This window comes from Anolis sagrei, chromosome 2, assembly GCF_037176765.1.
Source record: "Anolis sagrei isolate rAnoSag1 chromosome 2, rAnoSag1.mat, whole genome shotgun sequence".
Classification (NCBI taxonomy): Eukaryota; Metazoa; Chordata; class Lepidosauria; order Squamata; family Dactyloidae; genus Anolis; species Anolis sagrei.
Window position 1 is genome coordinate 302,464,646 of NC_090022.1, and position 15,107 is coordinate 302,479,752.

Sequence of the window (15,107 nt, forward strand, 5' to 3'; positions counted from 1 at the left end):
TCAGGATGGGGGGGGGGAGATTGGGGTAGCAGTGGGGAAAGTGGAGAGTGACCGCGGCTGCTCTGCCTTCCTCTCTGACCTGCAGAAAAAGAGCAAAGACCACTTTGGCCTGGAGGGCGACGAGGAGTCCACCATGCTCGAAGATTCTGTTTCCCCAAAAAAGTAAGGCCTCATGGGTGCTGGGCGAGGGGGGGGGGGGTGTGTGCACAGGGGAGGGGGTCACAGGGGTCATTGGGGGGGGGGCAGGGTCAGCAATCTCCTCTTACAAACCAGTCCAGCCATTGTGGTCATCCTTCCCCCTTTTTCTTTTCTTCTTTCTCTTTCCTTCTCTACCTCTTTCTTTCTTTCCTTCCTTCCTTCCTTCCTTCCTTCCTTCCTTCCTTCCTTCCTTCGCTCTTTGCTTCCATGCTACTTTCTTTCTTTCTCCCCTTCCTTCCTTCTCTACCTCTTTCCTTCCTTTTTCTTTTCCTTCCCTTTCTCTCCTTTCTTCCTTCTCTACCTCTTTCCCTCCTTCCTTTGCTCCCTCTTTCCTTCCTTTCCCTTTTTCTTTCCTTCCTTCCTTCTCTACCTCTTTCTTTCCTTCCCCTTTTTCTTTTCCTCTTTCTCTTTCCTTCTCTACCTCTTTCCTTCCTTCCTTTGCTCTTTGCTTCCATGCTTCTTTCTTTCTGTCCTTCCTTCTCTACCTCTTTCCTTCCTTTTCCTTTCCTTCCCTTTCTCTCCTTTCTTCCTTCTCCACCTCTTTCCCTCCTTCCTTCGCTCCCTCTTTCCTTCCTTTCCTTCCTTTCCTTTTTCTTTCCTTCTCTCCTTCCTTCCTTCTCTACCTCTTTCCTTCCTTCCTTTGCTCTTTGCTTCCATGCTTCTTTCTTTCTTTCTTTCTTTCTTTCTTTCTCTCCTCCCTTCCTACCTTCCTCCCTCCCTCCCTTCCTCCCTTCCTTCCTTCCTTCCTTCCTTCCTTCTTTCCTTCCTTCTTTCCTTCTTTCCCTCCCTCCCTCCCTCCCTCCTTCCCTCCCGCTTCCTTCCTTTTTTTCTGTATCACCATTTAGCTTTTCGTCATTTAGCTGTTTGGGGTTTTTAAGTCCTTTCCACTGTTTTTTTTGGGGGGGGGGAGCGGTGTTTATAAGTGATGGTCACTCGTTGCTCTGTTAGGGGTGTAGTGTCCAAATTTCGTGTCATTTCGTCCAGTGGTTTTTGAGCTGTGTTAATCCCACAAATGAACATTACATTTTTATTTATATAGATGATGATGATGATGATTATTATTATTATTATTAAGGAGTGGGGCAGGGGTCTCATTGGGGGGCCCTTTCCCCCCTCACCCGCCTCCTTCCCTGCCCCCCCCTCAGGTCGACCGTCCTGCAGCAGCAGTTCAACCAGACGCACAAGGCGGAGCATGGCTCGGTGGCCCTCCGCGCCCTCATCCGCCCGGGGGCCGGGGGCCCCGAGAACTTCCAGATGGGCTCCATGCCCCAGGCCCAGCAGCAGGTCACCAGTGGACAGATGCACCGGGGGCACATGCCCCCCCTGGTAAGAGCCCAGGCCTCTTTGGCCGAAGGAAAGAAGGAAAGAAGGAAGGAAGGAAGGCCCGTGGGCATCAGAAAGCGGGGAAAGTTCATGTTTCTTCTTAAACAAAGGCTAATAAAGCACTAAAGGCTGTTGGGAAGAAGGAGGGGGAAATGACCTGTCCAGTCCAGGCAGGAAGCTAAACACCTTGAGTGCCATCATGGCTCTAAGAAACATACATATACATGTATACATATACACAGGCCTGTAGCCAGGATTTCGTTTCGGGGGGGGCTGAATTTTTTTCAGGGGGGGTTTCGGGGGGGGGTGAGTTTCGGGGGGGGCTGAGTCTGGCAAACCTTTTGTATCATTACCCCAATAATACCCCCATCATGCATATGGGATATATTGAGTAGGGTGATCAGATCATGATATGAATAAACATAACAGTTTAAGTAATTCACCAGTAAGGCCTTTTCGCGAACCACCATGAGAATTTGGGGGGGGGGGGGGGCGAAGCCCCCCGAGCCCCCCCCCCCCCCCCCCGGCTACATGCCTGCATATACATGTATACATGTAGTTCAGCCTTTGATTGATCTGGGGTTTCTGGGCCTGCAAGTCATTCTGATGACACTGGGGATTCTGGGTCTGCAAGCTAGCAAGAGATTTTAAGTCCTGAAAACGAGCAGTCTGTGTCTGAAGGCCACATTCCTAAAGGGCAGGGGAGCTAGGTCACAAACAGATCTGAGCTGAGAGGATGAAAATGAAAGCCCAGGTGAACAGACTAATGAGCAGTTCGATAGGAGATTTACGTTTCGTCAACATAGGGCTTCTCAGGAGAGTTTACGAAGAAATCCTTGTCAGTTTCCCAGGGGAGAAAGCATGATTTTCTCCCTATATCTGCTAGCTCAGCAGATGGGTCCGTTAGTCCAGGCAACGCTGGTGTCTGAGTATAGATCTGTTGTCAAGTCAAGGGATTCCTAGTTCCATGTTCCCTTTTGTTCATGTCTCATGATTCCAAGTTTTGAGGACTGTTCCCGAATCTTATGTCTTGGATTTATTTTGCTTTTGTGTTCCTGATTTTTGATGCTATTCCTATCCTTACCTTTCTGTGGATTATTCCTGATATTTGGACTTTGGTTTTTTAATACTATTCTGCTGAATTGCTTTTTAATATATATTCTTCAATAAAGTGCTTTGTTGTTTATTTATTTATTTATTTACAACATTTCTATGCCGCCTTTCTCACCCCGAAGAGGACTCAGAGCGGCTTACAAGATATATATAAATACAATATATTATATTATTAGCATAGTACAATATCAGTATTAAATATTACTATATTGCACTATACCATTATATTGTAATATTATTAGTAATATTACATGTAATATAAATATATAATTATAATATCATATTATTAGTATTATATTGCATTACATTATAATATTATAAATATTATATGTTTATACAATATATTATAACAATAATAATATAATAATAAGCTTTATTTATATCTCGCCACCATCTCCCCCAACTGGGTCTCGGGGCGGCTTATATGAGGCCAAGCCCAAACAACACATCTGTCAGGAGTCAATTTCTGACGGCATGAAGACATCACACATTCCCTCCGTGACATCCTGACTGAATCATCCTGGCTGCCTCAGTTTTCTCTCTGTGACATTTTGAAGCCAGCAGAGTCCCTGGAAACCTTGTATTGGAACTTGTGAAGCAACAAGCTCTAATAAGGAAACTGAGAAGAGGGGGAGATGGGCAGGAAAGGTGTATAAAAGGAAGTGGTGGTGGGGAAAAGTCAGTAGTGTCTTTCTTTGCTAAAGAGATACAAGCAATATATTCATTTCCAAGCAAAACCGGCTTGTGAGTGGTTATTTAATATTGCTATATAAAACCTACAGTCTTACAACATCAAAGCAAAATAAAACCAAAACATAAGGAACATTATATTATATTATATTATATTATATTATATTATATTGGACTGGAATGTGTGTGTTAAGTACAGATGTGTCTCCCAGCCTTGGAGTGCAACAATACAAGTGCAAATGCTTCTTCCCTTCCATCCTTCTTGCCTCGCAGACATCAGCCCAACAGGCCCTCACAGGGACCATCAACTCCAGCATGCAGGCCGTACACGCTGCCCAGTCCAACCTGGACGACTTCGAGACGCTTCCGCCATTGGGGCAGGACGCGGTGAGTATCGCAGGGAGCATGGGGTGTGCCACGGGGCCCCCAAAAAGCCCTTTGCCTGACTGACTGAGGGTCCTTTCTCCTCCAAGGCCTCCAAGGCATGGCGCAAGAACAAGATGGACGAGTCCAAGCACGAGATCCACTCCCAGGTGGACGCCATCACGGCTGGCACAGCTTCGGTGGTCAACCTGACGGCTGGAGACCCCGCCGAGACCGACTACACGGCCGTGGGCTGCGCCGTCACCACCATCTCCTCCAACCTGACGGAGATGTCCAAGGGGGTCAAGCTCTTGGCCGCCTTGATGGAGGACGAGGGGGGCAACGGGCGGCAGCTCCTGCAGGCCGCCAAGAACTTGGCCGGAGCCGTCTCGGACCTCCTCAAAACGGCACAGCCCTCCAGCGCTGAGGTGAGAGGTGGCGGCAGGGGTAGAGTGGCCCAAGGGAGGCCTCCATATAGGCCCATCTTGGCTTTCCTGAGTGATTTGGGGATTCTATGCCCCTGAACTTTCCCCACCCCTCCACTGATCACATTGCAGCCCCTGCCTTTGAGCAGCTTCTGTTAAACAGCACATTCCTGGGGAAATTCCATGCGTTTCTCCTGCTCCAGAAGCCTTGCCGAAACTAAATCGGTGTTAAGCTCTGTTTCTGGAACATTTGGCATCATGAAGACAAAGCTGCTTTGTTTGGGGAGGCAAAGGGGGTGTGGAGGCAACGAGTCGCACAGGCTCTGGAGGCCTCTCCTGGGTGGGTTGTTGCTTAGGAATTGTGGGCCGGGGTCCCCTTTAGTGCACCACTCTGGAGGTGATTTTAGTGGGAAAAGTGATGTATTGGAAATATATATATGTATGTGTGTTGTGGACAGGTCTTTGCTGTGTCCAGAGGAGGGCGACTAAAATGATCAAGGGTCTGGAGAACAAGCCCTTTGAGGAGCGGCTTGGGGAGCTGGGCATGTTTAGCCTGAAGAAGAGAAGGCTGAGAGGAGATATGATAGCCATGTATAAATATGTGAGAGGAAGCCACAGGGAGGAGGAGGGAGCAAGCTTCCTTTCTGCTTCCTTGGAGACTAGGACACGAAACAATGGCTTCAAACTACAGGAGAGGAGATTCCATCTGAACATGAGGAAGAACTTCCTGACTGTGAGAGCCGTTCAGCAGTGGAACTCTCTGCCCCGGAGTGTGGTGGAGGCTCCTTCTTTGGAAGCTTTTAAGCAGAGGCTGGATGGCCATCTGTCAGGGGTGATTTGAATGCAATATTCCTGCTTCTTGGCAGAATGGGGTTGGACTGGATGGCCCATGAGGTCTCTTCCAACTCTTTGATTCTATGATTCTATGATTCTATGTGTGTGTATGTATGTATGTATGTATGTATATATGTAATGATACTGAATTGTTCTGAGTCTCCTGGTGGAGAAAAAAGCAGGTTATAAATAATAATAAGAATAATAAGAATAATAAGAATATAATTATTATTAATTAAAAAACAAAGTATGGTGAAAGCAGGATTGAAGAGAAACAACTGGAAAAGATGACACGATCTGAGGATTCAAAGATCGAACTGCAAAGACTGTTGCACAAGCCAGTCAGGGTGGTCCCAGTGGTGATCGGCACACCAGGTGCTATGCCCCAAGACCTTGGCCAGCACTTGAAAACAATCGGTGCTGAGAAAATCACCACTTGTCATAATAATAATAATAATAATAATAATAATAATAATAATTGTTGTTATTATTATTATTACTTGAAACACAACAAGATGAGTCCACAGCTGACACTCTGCTGGCTGTTGTATTGGATCCCACGTCGGACCCTTCCCAAGTGCCTAGGACTGTGTGATGTATTGGTGAATAATGTGTGCAGATCCCAGTCGAGTGGCCTTTTGCAGCTGACAGGTGGTAATTTTGTCTGCACTTACTGTTTTTAAGTGCAGGCCGCGGTCTTGAGGCACATTTGCCCATTACCACTGGGACCAGGTTTATGCCAGAGCCATTGCAGTTTGATTTTGAGGTCCTGATAACGGCTGAGTTATTATTATTATTATTATTATTATTATTGTATTGTCGAAAGCTTTCATGGACCGAGAGGAGGTCCTCCCCAGCAGATCTTAGGCCCTCTCTCTCGTCCGCACTAGCCATGCTTTTGAGGCGGAGATGGGACCAAGAGGAGGTCCTCCCCAGCAGATCTTAGGCTCTCCCTCTTGTCTGCACTAGCCGTGCTTTTGAGGCAGAGGTGGGACTGAGAGAAGGGCCTCCCCAGCAGATCGTAGGCCCTCTCTCTCGTCCGCACTAGCCGTGCTTTGAGGCGGAGGTGGGACCGAGAGGAGGGCCTCCCCAGCAGATCTTAGGCCCTCTCTCTCTTGTCTGCACTAGCCATGCTTTGAGGCAGAGTTGGGACCGAGAGGAGGGCCTCCCCAGCAGATCTTAGGCTCTCTCTCTCTTGTCTGCACTAGCCGTGCTTTGAGGCGGAGGTGGGACCAAGAGGAGGCCCTCCCCATCAGATCTTAGGCCCTCTCTCTTGTCTGCACTAGCCGTGCTTTGAGGCAGAGTTGGGACCGAGAGGAGGGCCTCCCCATCAGATCTAAGGCCCTCTCTCTCGTCCGCACTAGCCGTGCTTTTGAGGCACAGGTGGGACCAAGAGGAGGGCCTCCCCAGCAGATCTTAGGCCCTCTCTCTTGTCTGCACTAGCCGTGCTTTGAGGCAGAGTTGGGACCGAGAGGAGGGCCTCCCCAGCAGATCTTAGGCCCTCTCTCTTGTCCGCACTAGCCAAACTTTTGAGGCGGAGGTGGTACTGAGAGGAGGGCCTCCCCAGCAGATGATACAGCCTGCTCCAGTTCATAGGAGGAGATTGGTTGGACCCTTTCCTGACTCCCCCTTGATTCCCTCCTTTCTTCCTTTCTTTCAGCCTCGTCAGAACTTGCTTCAGGCGGCGGGGGCCGTGGGGCAGACGAGTGGGGAGCTGCTGCAGCAGATCGGGGAGAGTGACACGGACCCCCACTTCCAGGTGAGCCACGCTTTCCAGGCCGGGACTGATATTGCTGAGGAAGGGTCTCCTTTGCCCTGTTGTGGGGCAGTTGGGGGGCTGGCTGCAGGCGGGAGGAGGGTGGGCTCCAATGCGTCACCAACCTTGTGTTGTGGATTCACGTGCAGATGGCGGAGAGCCGGCGCCTGCAGAGCCTGTCCGCTCCCAAGCCGAAGACGGTAAAGGGCCCGGTGGCTCCTGGCCGTGGCAGCTCCAATCATGGGGCTTGGGGCTCTGCTTCCCTCTCTCTCTCTCTCTCTCTCTATACATATATATATATAGGTCTCTTTGGACTCCGCTCCTTCGACACCCCACATCTGCACCCCACTCTCTTTCTTTTATTTTTAAAATAATTTTAATTAGTTTTTTAAATTATGGTACTAAAAACTTCCCACTCCCTCCATCTACTGCCCAGATCAAATGCTTCTTTTATTTATTTGTTCGTTTGTTTGTTTACAATATTTATATTCCGCCCTCCTCACCCCGCAAGGGACTCAGGGCGGATCACAATGCACGTATACATGGCAAACATGCAATGCCATAGACACACAACATGTATAGACAGATACACAGAGGCTATTTAACTTTCAGGAGGGTATGGTATTTGAATTTCTGCCACTGGGGGAGCTGTTGCTTCACTGTCCACTTGTGACACTGATGGAGTACTTCCTCATTCTTTTGCACACTGCTGGAGGGTTTTATGGTGTCATAAATTAGTTAAATTAGCCACCCGCATCATTGGTACCTAAATTTCCTACTTGACAGATGCAACTCTCTTTTGGGCTGCAAAGGTCGACAGCAAGCTAGACAAATGGCCACTGGGGGAGCTGTTGCTTCACTGTCCACTTGTGACACCTATGAAGTACTTCCTCATTCTTTTGCACACTGCTGGAGGGTTTTATGGTGTCATAAATTAGTTAAATTAGCCACCCGCATCAGCAGTACCTACATTTCCTACTTGACAGATGCAACTGTCTTTTGGGCTGCACAGGTTGACAGCAAGCTAGATAAATGGCCACCGGGGGAGCTGTCGCTTCACTGTCCACTTGTGACACCAATGGAGTACTTCCTCATTCTTTTCCTCGCTGCTGGAGAGTTTTATGGTGTCGTATATTAGTTAAATTAGCCTCCCTAAATTTCCTACTTGACGGATGCAACTGTCTTTCGGGCTGCAAAGGTCGACAGCAAGCTAGACAAATGGTCGGGAGCTTACTCCGACCCAGGCTGGCTTTGAACTCATGACCTTTTGGTCAGTACTGATTTTAATGCAGCTGACTCCCAACCAGCTATATGAGCACAGTTTTCTTAAATTTCTGTACAATATTCAAGTTGGCTTCGTCGCTTTTTGCGCATCTCATACAAACAATCCCGATTAATCTTCTTTTACGCTCCAGAGTTAGATATGGTAGTTATTCCAGTTTCGTAAAATCCATTTTCTTTCATCTTCCCAACCCCATGCTACCACTTCCTGTCCTGCAAAGATCATAGCTTTCAATAATTTTGGATCTTTTACTTCATGTAATAATAATAATAATAATAATAATAATAATAATATTGGGTTGTTGTAGGTTTTTTCGGGCTATATGGCCATGTTCTAGAGGCATTCTCTCCTGACGTTTCGTCTGCATCTATGGCAAGCATCCTCAGAGGTTGTGAGGCCTGTTGGAACTAGGAAAAATGGGTGTATATATGTGTGGAATGACCAGGGTGGGACAAAGGACTCTTGTCTGCTGGAGCTAGGTGTGAATGTTTTAGCAGACCACCTTTTATTACCAGTATTAAAAAACTCTAAAATTACAACAGCAAAACAGCAGAGGGAAACAATCAGGGACATCTAATCACCTCTCAACAAAAGATTGCTCCAGGCACTGCCAGGCTACACAGAGAAGGCATTGAAATCCACAAGAAGCATGTGGACAATCTCAACAGAAAGGAAGAAACCATGAAAAGGAACAAAATCTGGCTCCCAGTATTTGAAAACTCTAAAATTACAACAGCAAAACAACAGAGAGGAAACAATCAAGGACATCTACTCACCTCTCAACAAAAGATTCCCTCAGGCACTCCCAGGCCATCAAATACTAATCAAGATGGTCAGTTGAAACATGCACACCTAGCTCCAGCAGACAAGAGTCCTTTGTCCCACCCTGGACTTTCCACAGATATATAAACCCAATTTTCCTAGTTCTAACAGACCTCACTACCTCTGAGGATGCTTTGCTTAGATGCAGGCAAAACGTCAGGAGAGAATGCCTCTAGAACATGGCCATATGGCCTGAAAAAACCTACAACAACCCAGATATTTTAAATAGTTTTCCATTTTCTTCAATATTTTTCCCAAAAGTAAAGCAGTGGTCATAGGTCTGGTTTCCTCCAGGAGGACTAGCGTGCACACTAGTGGCTCTTCTCCATCCATGTACTTCTTGCTATCTTTTTGGAAAATTCAGGCACCCCTTTCTTTCTTTTCCTCTTTCTCTCTTTCTCTCTCTCTCTCCTTGAGGAAAACTCTTTGTGTTGGGCTCTGGCACTTGCTCTTGGTGGCAGGCGTGGCGCATGGCCCTCTCCAGCCTTTGATCAAGGCCAGAGGTTTGGTGATGGTGGTGGGCTTGAGCTTTGGTGGAGGTTCAGGTGTGTTGGGAGCTGGACGGTGATGGACTGCAGTAGCAGCACTAGCTGTGTAATGTGTGTGTGTGTATGTGTGTGGGTGTAAAGGGTGTTGGGGTTTGTTTTTTTCCCATGTCAGGGGCGACTTGAGAAACTGCAAGTCACCTCTGGTGTGAGAGAGTTGGATGTCTGCAAGGATGTTGCCCAGATGTGTGACCATCCTGTGGGAGACTTCTCTCACGACCCCGCATGGGAAGCTGGAGCTGTCAGATGGGCACTCACCCTGCTCACCAGTTTCAAACCGCTGACATTTTGGTCAGCGGTCCTGCCGGCACAAGTTTTTAAGCCATTGCACTATCAGGGACTCCACTGTTGGATTCTGTGCAGTCATAAAACTCCTGTTCTTGCAGGAGTTGTTGCACACCGAGGCTGCAGTAGGCACCTTTGAACCCACAAACACACCAATCTATATAAATAAAAATGTCATGTTCGTTTGTGGGATTGACAGAATTCAAAAACCACTGGATGAATTGACACCAAATTTGGACACAAGACACCTCTCAGGACAACAAGCGACCATCACTCATAAAAACACTGGAAAACACAACGGAAGAGACTTAAAAATCCAAAAAACAAAACAACAACATTACAACGCATGTGCAAAACCACATATATATACACAAACACACATATATACACACATATGCATATACACACACAAAACTCCGGAAGCCTATCCGCTGGTTTACCAACCGTCTAGAGTCTCACCGGGGTCATAGCAATATTTAGCTAACTACCACCACTATCGCCCCATAAGGGGTAGTCGTAGAATATCAACTAGCACTTTCCTGGTAGTCTTTGTTGCCATCTGTCATATTGTGATAAGAACAAATTAGAGCACTTAGGTACTGTTTCTGTTGCTCTGGTGTAGCGGAGGGGGCAGAAGAGGAAGTGGCCCGGAGCCGGTGATTGAAAGTGGGGTGGGGAGGGGGGAGGAGGGGGAGGGGGGATGCTGGCAAGAACCAATAAACCTAACAACAAACGTAGGAGAAAGTAATCTTATGACTCATAACTGCGGCATGGAGGGGGGGAGGTGTTCCACTAGCCGAGGGGCCCCCATAGAGGTCGTGGTGGGAAGGAGGAGATGCGGGAGAAGGAGACCCCGAATTCGGCCTAATTCGGACCGTTTTTCCAAATTAACTATTCCCAATAGGTCTCCTAAGGTAACTTGGTGTAACCAGGTGAGCGGGCCCTCTGGCTTGAAGGTGGTGTTGTTGAACGCCAGGTCTGTCAACGGAAAAACAACTTGGATTCAGGATTTAATCCTGGAGGAGCAGGCAGATCTGGCGTGCATCACGGAGACCTGGTTGGATGAAGCGGGGGGCGTAAATCTCTCCCAGCTTTGTCCTCCAGGTTTCTCCGTGCAACACCAACCAAGAACCGGAGGACGGGGAGGCGGGGTCGCAGTGGTCTATAGAGATACCATCCATCTAACCAGGAGCCCCATCCCGCAGACCACAAATTTTGAATCTGTCCACCTGAGGGTGGGTGACCGGGACAGAATAGGGATTCTGCTAGTGTACCGTCCACCTCGCTGCACTACAGTCTCCCTACCTGAGCTAGCGGGGGTGGTCTCGAGCCTGGCGGTGGAGTCCCAACGGCTTCTTGTGCTGGGGGACTTCAACATCCACGCCGAGGCAACCCTCACAGGTGCGGCTCAGGACTTCATGTCCGCCATGGCAACCATGGGGCTGTCCCAACAAATAACTGGCCCCACCCACTGTGCTGGACACACATTGGACTTGGTTTTCTGCCAGGGATGGGAGCAGGGTGGCGGTGTGGAGGAGTTGTCCATCTCTCCGTTGCCGTGGACCGACCATTTCCTGATTAGATTTAGGCTCACTGCGCCCCCTAACCTCCGCAAGGGTGGAGGACCCATTAAGATGGTCCGCCCCAGGAGGCTAATGGATCCGAATGGATTCCTGACGGCTCTTGGGGAGTTTCCCGCCACCGCGGTAGGTGATCATGTCGAGGCCTTGGTCGCTCTCTGGAATGGGGAGATGACCAGGGCTATTGACAAGATCGCTCCGGAACGTCCCCTCTCAAGTAACCGAGCTAAACCAGCCCCTTGGTTTACTGAGGAGCTGGCAGCGATGAAGCGAAGGAAGAGGGTTCTAGAGAGCGTGTGGCGCTCGGACCCAAGCGAGTCAAACCGAACACGGTTTGTGTCCTTTTTAAGGGCATATGCCGCGGCAATAAAAGCCGCAAAGAAAACTTTCTTTGCGGCCACTATTGCGTCTGCAAAAAACCGTCCGGCGGAGTTGTTCCGGGTTGTCAGAGGTCTTTTAACTCCCCCCATCTCAGGTGGGAGCCCTGACAATTCGGCAGCGCGCTGTGAAGCATTTGCTCGGTTCTTTGCAGACAAAGTCGCTTTGATCCGCTCTGGGCTGGACGCCACATTAGATGCAGTCTCTGTGGATGTGACACAAGCACCTGCTTGTCCAGTTTTGTTGGATTCTTTTCAGTTTGTGAAACCCGAGGATGTGGACAAGATACTTGGAGGAATGAGACCCACCACGTCCATCCTAGACCCCTGCCCATCCTGGCTTCTGAAGGAGGCCAGAGGGGGATTGGCCGAGTGGGTAACGGTGGTGGTTAATGCCTCCCTTCGGGAAGGCAAGATTCCAGCGAGCCTAAAACAGGCTGTTATAAAGCCGCTGTTGAAGAAACCATCACTTGACCCCACTAAATTGGACAACTTTCGGCCTGTTTCCAATCTTCCCTTCTTGGGCAAAGTCATGGAAAGCGTGGTGGCCTCACAACTCCAGGTATTCTTGAGAGACACGGATTATCTGGATCCGGCACAGTCTGGTTTCAGACCGGGACATGGTACCGAGACGGTCTTGGTCGCCTTAGTGGATGATCTGCGCCGGGAGCTAGACAGGGGGAGTGTGTCCCTGTTGGTGCTCCTGGACCTCTCAGCGGCCTTCGATACCGTCGACCACGGTATTCTTCTGGGGCGCCTTGCAGAGATGGGTCTTGGGGGCACTGCTCTGCAGTGGCTCCGGTCATTTCTGGAGGGTCGTACTCAGAAGGTGTTACTGGGGGACTCCTGTTCAACGCCACAGCCGTTGATCTGTGGCGTTCCTCAGGGTTCCATCTTGTCCCCCTTGCTGTTTAACATCTACATGAAGCCGCTGGGTGAGATCATCCGGAGTTTCGGGGTGCGGTGTCACCTGTACGCAGATGACGTCCAACTCTGTCACTCCTTCCCACCTGCTACTAAGGAGGCCGTCGAAGTCCTGAACCGGTGCCTGGCCGCTGTAATGGTCTGGATGAGGGCGAACAAACTGAAACTAAATCCAGACAAGACAGAGGTACTCCTGGTCAGTCGCAAGGCCGAACAGGGTATAGGGTTACAGCCTGTGCTGGACGGGGTCGCACTCCCCTTGAAGGCGCAGGTTCGCAGCTTGGGTGTGACCCTGGACTCATCGCTGAGCCTGGAGCCTCAGGTTTCAGCGGTGACCAGGGGAGCATTTGCACAGCTTAGGCTCGTGCGCCAGCTGCGCCCGTATCTTGGGAAGCCTGACTTGGCCACGGTGGTACACGCTTTGGTCACATCTCGCCTCGACTACTGCAACGCTCTCTACGTGGGGCTGCCCTTGAAGACGGCCCGGAAGCTTCAGCTAGTCCAACGCGCGGCAGCCATGTTGTTAACGGGAGCAGGACGCAGAGAGCATACAACGCCCCTGCTGTCCCAGCTCCACTGGCTGCCGATTCGCTACCGGGCCCAATTTAAGGTGCTGGTGTTATCCTACAAAGCCCTAAACGGTTCCGGCCCAAAATACCTTGCAGACCGCATCTCGGCCTACGAGCCCACGAGGGCCTTGAGATCATCCGGGGAGGCCCTTCTCTCGGTCCCGCCTGCCTCACAGGCACGTCTGGCGGGGACGAGAGAGCGGGCCTTCTCGGTGGTGGCCCCCCGGCTGTGGAACACCCTCCCTGCTGAGGTTAGACAGGCGCCCTCCTTGATGTCCTTTCGTAGGGGCCTGAAAACATGGCTCTTCGAGCAGGCCTTCAACTGAGTGTATCTTGAAACGACACTGGAATGAACTAGGACTATGAATTTTGGCTATGACCCCAGGACTTGACGAAGCGGATTTTTAGTATAAGTATATGTTATGTTGTATTTGTCTGGTTTGTATTGTCGTGATTTATTGTACACTGTCTTTTTGTTGCTGTTCACCGCCCCGAGTCGCCCTCGGGCTGAGAGGGGCGGTCAATAAATGCAAGAAATAAATAAATAAATAAATAAAACACATACACAGAAAGGACAAAGGAAGGGAGAGAAGGAGGGATGGAAGGAGAGCAGGAAGGAAAAAAAGAAGGGTAGAGAAGGAAGGAGGGAGAGAAGAAGGGAAAGAAGGAAAGAAAGGTAGAGAAGGAAGGAGAGGAAGAGAAAGAGGGAGAGAAGAAGCAAAAGAAAGAAGGAGGGGAGGAGAGAAGGAAGGAAAAAAAGAAGGGTAGAGAAGGAGGGAAAGAAGGAGGGAAGGAGATAAAGAAGGAAAGACAGAAGGGTAGAGAAGGAAGGAAGGAGAGAAGGAGGGAGACAATGAAATATAAACGTGAAAGAGGGAAGGAAGGAGAGAAGGAACGAAAGAGAGAAAGAGGGAGAAAATGAAGGAAGGAAAGAGACAAGACAGGATGGAACCAAAGATCAAAGGAAGCGAGAAAAGAAACAGGTAGAGAAGGAAGAAAGAAGAAGGGAAAGAAAAAGAGGGAAGGAAGGAAGGAGAGAAAGAAAGAAGGAGAGAAAGAGGGAGGGAAGGTTGGCCACAGCAACGCGTAGCAGGTACAGCTAGTCTATATAAATAAAAATGTCATGTTCGTTTGTGGGATTGACAGAACTCAAAAACCACTGGACAAATTGACACCAAATTTGGACATAATACGCCTATCAGGCCGAGTGACCATCACTCATAAAACACTGAAAAACACAGCAGAAGAGATTTAAAAAGTCAAAAAATAAGAAAAATGCATTACAACGCATGTGCAAAATCACATATACACAAACACAGACATATATACATATACACAAATATATACACACATATGCATATACACACACACAAAGCACATATACAGACTGGGCCACAGCACCACGTGGCAGGGGACTGCTAGTGTTCTTTAATAAGCAAAGCAGTTTATTGAAAACTAGCTGTCCCCTGCCACGCATTGCTGTGGCCCACTCTGGTGGTCTGTGTGGGTGGTTTGGCCCAATTCTATCATGGGTAGGGTTCAGAATGCTGCAAAGGATGGTGCCTGGAAGGCCGAGTGATCAGCTGGTCAGGGCGGTGACTTCAGGTGTGTGTCGGGTGAGAGATGCAGCATCAGGTTTCTCCGGTGGCACAAGGTCACCTTTCACTGTGCAGGATTGGGTTTCCCTGCTGAAAGTTTCATGAGCGGCGTTGTGATCGTCCCCCTTGGGTGTCTTCCTCCCTTGATCTCTTCCTCCTTCCTCAGGACATGCTGATGCAGCTGGCCAAAGCCGTGGCCAGCGCAGCGGCCGCCTTGGTCCTGCAGGCCAAGAACGTGGCCCAGAAGACGGACGACTCGGTGCTGCAGACGCAGGTGATCGCGGCGGCCACCCAGTGCGCCCTCTCCACCTCCCAGCTGGTGGCCTGCACCAAGGTGAGTGGCACCCTTCTGGCCTCATGATCCCTTGAGGGCAGTTCCCTAGCCATAGGAGTCACCCGAGTGTGTCTTCCTGCCACGGCAGA

General features: G+C 49.4%; 1 protein-coding gene across 2 annotated transcripts in view; it reads left to right on the forward strand.

Annotated features, from left to right (window-relative positions):
• Positions 1-15,107, forward strand: part of TLN1 (talin 1) — a 136,082-nt gene that overhangs the window by 55,187 nt on the left and 65,788 nt on the right. Inside the window, exons 12-18 of one of the 2 annotated variants that reach the window (XM_067464710.1) lie at positions 86-162; positions 1,344-1,524; positions 3,598-3,711; positions 3,798-4,115; positions 6,607-6,705; positions 6,852-6,902; positions 14,851-15,018. In XM_067464710.1, the coding sequence (XP_067320811.1) occupies positions 86-162; positions 1,344-1,524; positions 3,598-3,711; positions 3,798-4,115; positions 6,607-6,705; positions 6,852-6,902; positions 14,851-15,018 (1,008 nt within the window). The remainder of the gene's footprint in view (positions 1-85; positions 163-1,343; positions 1,525-3,597; positions 3,712-3,797; positions 4,116-6,606; positions 6,706-6,851; positions 6,903-14,850; positions 15,019-15,107) is intronic. The other variant, XM_067464711.1, reaches the window with a different exon arrangement.